This window comes from Coturnix japonica, chromosome 3 (assembly GCF_001577835.2).
Source record: "Coturnix japonica isolate 7356 chromosome 3, Coturnix japonica 2.1, whole genome shotgun sequence".
NCBI lineage: Eukaryota > Metazoa > Chordata > Aves > Galliformes > Phasianidae > Coturnix > Coturnix japonica.
The window spans coordinates 85,267,868-85,276,637 of NC_029518.1; the positions used below are offsets into that span (position 1 = coordinate 85,267,868).

An 8,770-nucleotide genomic window follows, 5' to 3' on the forward strand; every position below is an offset into this window, starting at 1 on the left:
GGGAAAGCAGGAGCTTGTCTGGCAAATAGATATTAAAGATCATTTTTGCCTTTGCTCTGCTGAGACAATGTCAATTGTTTATATTCATATATATGTTCAGGCTGAAAAGTTCTGTTCATTGACTAAAATAACAAAAAAGGGGCTCAGCCTTCCTCTGTGTTCAATCTGTCTTTGAAACTTAGTCACCGAACACAGGTAAAGTGACTAAAGTAGGGACTCCTTTCTTAGATGCTTTGTAATTATCTTCATTCTTGATCTTGGGTATTTTCTATCTTTTATGCACATTCTTCTATTCTGTATTCACATTATGATTACTGGTATGCATTTTATATCAGAGTTGCTATTAATTTTCCATTTCACATCTCCATGTCACTGTGTTACATGATATAGCTGTTCAAGAGAACTTTTCAATAGTTACAGCGATAGCCTGTTCGCTGCTGGTTTACTGAACTCCCCTCATTCTCCATGTAATGTCTCAGGGTCAACAGGATAGAAAAGCAGAGACAAACATGGTCATCGCATTTTGTGCTATTTGCATTTCCCCAGCCAAAATAAGCTGTCCATACTACAAAATTGAAATTCCTCAGCACAGGAGTCACTCACTACCACTATGCAATGACTCCTCTGTTGGGGGAAAAGTTAGCTCACAACAATTAGGGCAATTTAAAAACAATATCTACCCTAATGCCTTATTTTAATTGTCTCTATACGGAGAAATATATAATAAACATTTTAAGGTGTATGCCAAGTACTGCTTTAAGAAGGAGCTGTAATATACTCTTTACGTGTCATTTCAGAGGTGAGAATCACAGCAGTTTTCAAATAGCTGAATGAGAACTGTCATGTAGCACAAGCAGCATTTCTCATGCATGCTACCCATGCTTCAATTAAAAGCAAAATAGCGACAACAAAAAAAAAAGAAACCCACAAGCACCTCAAAACTGTGAATAACTTTGAAGTCGGTTATTATTTCTGCTGTCACCATCTGAATATTCTATTTTTTCCTCCTTTGCCGTTGTCCATTGTCACTGCTGGCAAGAAACCGGGAGAGCTAAAGAAAGCAGAACTAAGACAGATAAAAGGGTCAGTTTGCTGAGACAAAAGATGATATCACGTCGAGACAAATTACAGAGGTGCTGTGTCTAAATGTGTTGAAGCAATAACTGCTATACAACAGCCATATCAGCAGGGCTGCTCTGTGCCTCTTGCTTACGCACGCTGCATGTAAACGAGGGCCTTCAGCCCAGGCGCTGCAATTCAGGTCACACACAAACGCAGCTCCCCGGCAGCTCCGGAGACATCTAGCTACTGGGCCACCTGCAGGCCATCCTCCTCAGCCACAGAGAGAGCTGAAAAGGAAGTCATTGGAAGTGACAGGGAGCCCGAAACCTGCAGGCGCAGCCCCAGCCTGACAGGCACGCTGACCTTGCAGTAATGCGCCCATAGCCTCATGCATCCCACCCAGCTCACCCGCCCCAGCACCCGTGCCTGCTGGCCTCAGTGCCGTCACACACCCTGTCCTTCTGGGAGCTGAGGGGTGATGGGAAGGCTATTTTATTTTAAGAGCAGTGAGGCAAAAAGGAGGAGCTTTCTGGCATGCAGGATGTACATCGGGTCTTGCAGAACTGCTAACCAACTGAGCAGCGTGACAGGTGAAGAGTAGTTAGCACCTGCAAAATGGAAAATACTGCTAGCAGGCATGCTGCTCACCCTGGCAAGGGAAAAATTGAGCGGTTAGCACTCTGAGAAGAGCAAGCTGCCAGCTTTGTTCGCAGAAACAAAAAAAAAACACCAACAAAAAAGGGTAGATACATCTATAGATTGATTGACATCATAATACACTGTCACCAGCTTTCCTCTCTGTTTGGTGTTTGAGGCCTCTCTTTCTAGAAAAATAAACAAATTTCAACAGCAAATGGTTATATAGGTGAGTGTGACTTGCTAGGGCATGGGAACTACCTGATTCAACCTCTGCTCCAGCAGGGACACCCAGAGCAGGATGCCCAGCACCACATTAAGGCAGCTTTCAGATATCAGCCAAGGACCAGAATCCACAGCCAGGGACTTGTTCCAGGGTTCAGTCACCCACCCAACACTTAAGTGCTCCTAGCTTTCACACAAAACATCCCAGGTTCAAGTCTGTGTCCATTGCCTCTCACCATAGCACTGGATACCACTGAAAAGAGCTTGTTTCTGTCCACTTTTCAGTACTGTAAGTTTCAGTACTTATAGACATTCATGATTTTTTACAGTCCTCTTGATTTCTGCAGGTGCTAGAACTGTTTTTCAAATCATGTGCAATAACCACGCATTATTGGAGACTGCTCTTGGACTTGAAGTAACCAGAACATTAGAAAAAGAGAAGAAAAGGATCTGAAAGTTGGGTCTAGAAACAGACTTCTAGTGTTAATGACAAACAGTGTTGTAGTCCCAGGAGCTTAAGTCAGTACTCTTCCAAATCGCAGTATTTAGTCTGAGAAGTTCATTTTGAATTTCTTCAGATAGCAACAAATGACTCCTTCACGGCTTCTGTTGGAACAATTGTTTTGTATCAAAAAATTCTGGTAATCAGTTACTAAATGAGACTGATTCTGTAGCCAAGTGATTAGAGTGCTCAGAAATAGAAGTTTTTTGCATGGTTCCCTGCAATATTTAATAAGAATATAAATAGCCATAAAACAACAAAAAATAAAAGCAAAAATGCATAAAGCATAAAGTGAAGATGATCATTTCCTGTTTTACTTACAGACCAGTCATATTCTCATTCTTGAAGAAGTGTCAATAGGAACGAACAGAAGTTTCAACATTACTAGTAAAGCTCAGTTTTGACCTCTAGAAATAAAATGTGAACATTGACGCTCTAATAAAATTGAGTAATTGAGGAAAATCATAGGGACTGTCTTTACTCCTTACTTCTCTTGAATTTTTGTGATATCTGCTATGTGAAAAGGATGGGAAACCAACAGTCCCATATCCCATAGAAGAGTACATGGTGGTCATTAGAAATTCATGGAATCATTAAGGTTGGAAAAGACCTCTAATATCATCTAGTCAAACTGTCATCCCACCACCACTGTCCCCACTAAACCATGTCCTTCAGTGCCACATCTTCCCTTTCCTTGAAAACCTCCAGGGATGGGGATTTCACCACATCTCAGGGCGGCCTGTTGCGATGCCTCACTACTTGTTCTGAGAAGAAATTTTTCCTAATATCCAGTCTGTACCTCCCCTGGTGCAACCTGAGGCCATTACCTCTCATCTTGTTACTAGCTACCTGGGAGAAGAGGTGACTCCCCACCATGCTACCATATCATGACCCTATGTTTGGTGCAGCCCGCATAATATACATCCTCCATCATATCTGAAACCATGGCTGTCCGGTGAAGTCCCCAGTGACTGGAAAAAGGGAAACATTAGCCCTGTTTTTAAGAAACTGGATTGTGTGGGTCTGGCGAAGAGCCCCTGAGCACAGCCCCAGTCGTTTCTCTGATCCTTTGGCAGCCCCGTGGCTGCCACATCCCCAGTCTGAGCCTTCATCCCACGGGATGGAGAACCCCCAGCTGCTCCAGCATGGCCGGGGAGGAGAGTGGGGCTCCCCAGGACAGAAGATCTCCAGCGGAGCCCTACCAAGTGACCGAGGTCATCCCTCTGCATGCTGGTGAGTGAGGGTCCAAAGCGGGGTGGGCAGGGCTGGGGCAGCGAGTGCCCCCTGCTCCACACCAGGACCCCTTGTCACGGGCAGACTGTGCCAGGGGAGCGAGCCCAGGGCCGGAGAGGGCTGAGCTCCTTCTTCTGCTCCCGCCTGCCTTTGGCCCCTCTATAGCACTGCTCTCTCTCCTTGGTCAGATGCTGAATTGCTGCCTCTGTCTGATGTGGAACAGGAGGCAGTGGATTTCATCCAAGCCAACAGCATCAGCAAGGAAATGGTAAGAGCAGCCATCTCCATCGTGGCTGTACCTGCATCTCCAGACGGTCCCTCTGGCTCTGCCTTCAGGCTGCAGGAGGGCTGCTGGCCGGGCAGAGCTGCTGCTGTCCTGCAGCTGTCCTGCACTGCTCCACACCCCGCAGTGCCTGGTCCTCCTGGCCATGGCTGTCCCCACTCACACTCCTCGGTCTCTGTGTGCTTGCCAGGATCTGGTGCAGAAGCTGCAGTTCCTCAACAGCATTTGCATACTGTGCAGCACCGCTGGACAGAAGGGCCTCACACTGAGCCCCAATATCTTCTGCTTGCTCAAAAATCTGTGCAAGAAGATTGAGGTGAGGGGACATGGCACCCAGGTAGCTGCACCCTGTGAGAAGGACAGGACAGGGGGAGAGGGAGGCAGGGAAATGACGCACAGACACCCAAGTGCCCCAGATGGGACTCCAGGTGCTGCTGAGAGCTCAGCAGTGGAGGTGGACAGCAGCACCAGTGTGCCAGTGTTTGTCAAGGGCCACTGGGGCGACTCAGGCCCTAGCGGCCGGTGGCAGGTTTGCTGTTGCTGGGTGCTGGCAGCTGCCAGGTGCCATCCTGATTGTGCTTTGCAGGTTCTGTTGTGTGAGGAGCCCATGGAGAAGTTGGTGGTCCATGATGGATGTTCATATCCAAAGTCTAATTTTAAATACTTACTCAGGAGGCAGATTCGGGGGTTCCACTCTTTCACACTTCCACTGGATGCAGAGAACAGAAATTTTTAACATTAGGAACAAAGTACTTAATTCAATATGTCAGATTTCATTAGAATTGGATGCTCAAATGTTATCTGTGACCAGGCCCAGTGTTGTCTTTTAAATTATCCCAGAAGTCTTCACAAAATGAAGTCCCCTAAATTTCAACACACTAGACACAGATATAATGTTATCCTGTTATCTGGAGTTATGCAAATTAATTTTTTTTTTAACATAAATTACAGCTCTAAATAAGTCCTTTTAGATTTATGAGATATCAACTACAAGGGTAGAAGTCAAGAATGAGGAATTTTAACTTCCACTTTCCTTGGAATATTATGGGCTTCCTCTAGTCCCAGGACTGTTCTTATTCACCTTGTGAATTGCTCTTATATTATACAAGTACATACATCACTTTGAGCCCTATTTCTGTATTTCTGATTGTAGATCTTCAAAGAAAAAACAAACAAACAAACAAACAAAAAAACCTGGAATTATTATAAACAAAAGAAAGGACTGATATTAGACTTTTCACCTTCCAGATAAGTAAAAATATAACTTGGATGGATTGATTTATGACACCATGAAAGTTTTAAATGGTTACTTGTAATGAATATATGTCCTCCAAAATAATTATGCCCTTTAATTGTAGTAAATTACTTGACTAAATAGTTGTGTTGGGTCCTTTGTAGGTATTATTGATAGATTACTTACTGTCAGTTCCAAATTGAGATTCTGAGTTCTTCTCAATTGCAAAGGGATATCCTTACCTCAATAAATTCTCTTTATCAACAAATTGTGTCTGAATAAATAAGAAGGAAAGGAAGAAGGAAAAATAAGATTCTTTTTTTTTTGTTTGTTTTTAATCTGGAATGTTTTCACATTAGTTTCAACAATAGGTTCGTGGTTTTTGTGAAACTGGTTATAATTTTCTCTTACTAATGAGATCAACAAGTATTTTGACAAGTATTTTGACAAGTTATTGAGAAATACATATATAAAAAGAAGTGTTTCTGGACATTGTAAAACATTTCTGGATAACGATGGGATTTTTTTTTCTGTCTCTCACATTTGTGTCAGTAGTTAATTTCCTCTTTATTTTTATATGTGTACCTGGTATTTTAATCCTGATTTGTTCTTTAGTTCTCTTGTAGGCTGAAGACATACAGACAAATTCCACAACTAGTAGCATAACTGTGTCCTTCTTTTGTTCATTTTTCATGTTATGATATGTCTGTCAGTTTTGTTGATACACACTTTTAAACTTTGATAAAAGTAATGTGTTTGATTGTGATGGGTAAGAGTAAGTATTTATTACATCACAGGCTGTTTTTTTTCCCTGCTTTTCAGTGCTTAACTTTTGTAAAGGGTATGATAGTGAGTAGCTGGGCACTCAGCATCTTTAAATGCTCTCAATTACTTGGACATGGAAATGACTCCCCAGGTGACTGGTCGCAGCACCAAGCTGCCAGTGTTCAGGAAGCATCTGGACAATACTTTCATTCTCATGGTCTGTTTTTTGGGTGGTCCTGTCTAGAGTCAAGAGTTAGACTTGAAGATCCTAATGGGTCCCTTCTAACTAGGGACAGTCTATGATTCTGTGAATTAAAATTTTGTTTGATTTACACGAACATTTGAAAAGTATAAGTACAAAACTTAGCACCATACTTTCTCTTTCAAAAGGCAAATAAACTCATACCAATGACAAAGGGGGATAATCTTGCTTACCTTGAATTCAAGGGCAAGTTTCATGCTGATTTCAGAAGAGCTACAATTTCATCTATAGGGTCTTGCAATGATGTGCTCCACTACAGCTGTTTGTCTATGCATTTTCCCTTCTCAGTAGCTCACCTTATGTTCACAGTCATTGCATTAGGTACCATGACAGCTTCCACTGGCAGCTCCAGGCTTCAACCTCCTTTTGTTCTTTCCTTACCCCCAGGCTCAACAGCTCCCACCCTGACTGCAATTCTTCACTCAGCAGCTGGCTGACATCCCTCATCCAATCTCTCAGGCATGAGAGATCTTGAAAAATGTATAAAGATTTACAAAGCATATGCATATTGCAATAACTGTAAAACATTATAATAAAAGAAAATGCAATATCAAATTTATAATAACAATTAATGATATAATAATCCTAATTATAAGGATCTGGATATACCTTATAATTAATCAGGCAAGTAGCCTGTCAGAGAACACTGGATTTCTCATGCTTTGCCCATTTTATTAGCTATAGTTTTCCCCAGTTTCAATAGTACTGAGTTTATTGTCCAGTTTGTTTGTCATGTGTTCAAAGCCAAGGCTCTGCTTCTGGCTAGGACTGTATAAGCATATTTATAGTTGCAGATTCCTTGTCTGCATTCCTATCCTGAAAGCTGAAAGTAAAGGTCCAGCTGCTTGTCCCTTCTCATACCCTTCCAATGCCCTAAACTATCACTAAGATTTCCAGGCACCCATGTGGACTGTGTTGTCATTTCTCTCTTCAGGGACGTGAGTCAAGGATGAAAGGTCTTCATATTAATCTAAGAAACGTTTCTACATTCTTGACGTAGGAACACATGAAAAAGCATTAAACTGTTAAGATATTTCAAGCCACACTTCACTGAATATCATTCAAATCAGTGTAAAGGACTGGCAAGGGTAGGGTGAGTTGGTGAAAACTCAACCAAATGTCAGACCAGGATTGTCAGGGTGAGGTAGAGCTTGTTCATGAATAGTTTGCTGCTTTTTACAGATATGGTGGGAATTGTTTTGGGGAAAAATTAAATTATTCATATCTGGTTATCCAACTTCAGTTATAGCCAAATCCAGTTTCAACTTTTAATTAATTCACTGGCTCCTAGTCAGTTACCTGTAGATCACTCTCAACTTTTATATTTAAGAAAATTGAATTGTACACAAATAATCCAACTGGAGAACACAGGGATTAGGGATTAACTCCAGATTTTCCAGAATTGTTCTGGATGATCAAAATCTCCCTCATCATTTATTAGCCAGTTTTCTTGGTTTTGTTTTTTAATAAATTACAAAATTGCTAATTTTATAACTAGCCTTCCCCTTTCCTCCTGCAAGTCCATTGAAAATACTAAATCTTCATTTCTTTTGTTTGCAAAGTTTCAGGTCAAGTGTTTTCTCTTCCCTTTAGTCTCATGAATGTATATGTTCTAATTTTTAGGATATGGAAAGTATATGAACAAATGCCTCAAATCTTCCATGGAGCACAGATCATTTCTACAAGCAACTAATCTTACAATGCTTAACATCATTACTCTTTCTTTAAAAATGTATCTGGGTCACTACGAAAGTGATGTGCTTCCTATTTATTTCTGTAGAAATCACAACGGATTCAAAGAGCACAATAACGCTATTTGATAGAGAAAATTCTCAGCTACAGTACACTATTTCTCAACATAGTCACCATTATGAGCTATATCATTAGTGATGAACAAGAACTTGCATGCCACACTTGTAAAAATCTGCTCCAAAGGACATGTCCCACTGTTGCTCTCACCACTGCTGAAATGCACCACTCACCATGTAATGGTACTCATGTCCACTTTCTTCTAGGATATGCATTTAAGTACAGTTACAGACTGATGCTATGAGGTGCATCGGTGCAGATCTGTGAATTCTGAATGTGTAAGAATAGCAAGGGGGAGGAGAGGGAGTTGCAAAGACAGAATAAAGTCTTCAAATTTCAATACTTCCTTTTCAGCCTTGCTTTTAAAATTCAGCCACTCCCCACCCTGTGGTTTCCCATCATCCTACACCTTTATTTTTTAAACCCAACCAACCTCTACCTTGTTTTGACAACACAATAAAAAATCGTGCTAACTTAGAAGAGGAGAATTAAGTTTTATTTATAATGCCAAGGTGACTCTGATGGGACACATACAACTTGTACAAACAAGGGCAGGATTTAGCCCTTTGCCATTATCATTTAGAATCAGAAAGATACAAATATCACCTGCCATGCTATAGCAGCTGTTTTCTGCCTTTTTGCCCTCTATACTTATTGTTTGAAAAATTAGAGGAAAGATTCAGAACACATTATCACTTGAAAGAACCCCAGGGTCATGAGCAGCAGTGAGCTCCCATTGGCAGCCTCTCTGCAAAGTTT

The 8,770-nt window shown here is 41.4% G+C and overlaps 1 protein-coding gene across 1 annotated transcript; it reads left to right on the forward strand.

Moving 5' to 3' along the window:
• Positions 1-3,547: 3,547 nt before the first annotated feature.
• On the forward strand, positions 3,548-4,677 carry LOC116653179. Its single transcript, XM_032443656.1, has 3 exons — positions 3,548-3,658; positions 3,847-3,926; positions 4,132-4,677. Exons 1-3 carry the CDS (start codon positions 3,571-3,573, stop codon positions 4,675-4,677), a joined length of 714 nt encoding a protein of 237 aa, XP_032299547.1. The 5' UTR covers positions 3,548-3,570.
• Positions 4,678-8,770: the final 4,093 nt, after the last annotated feature.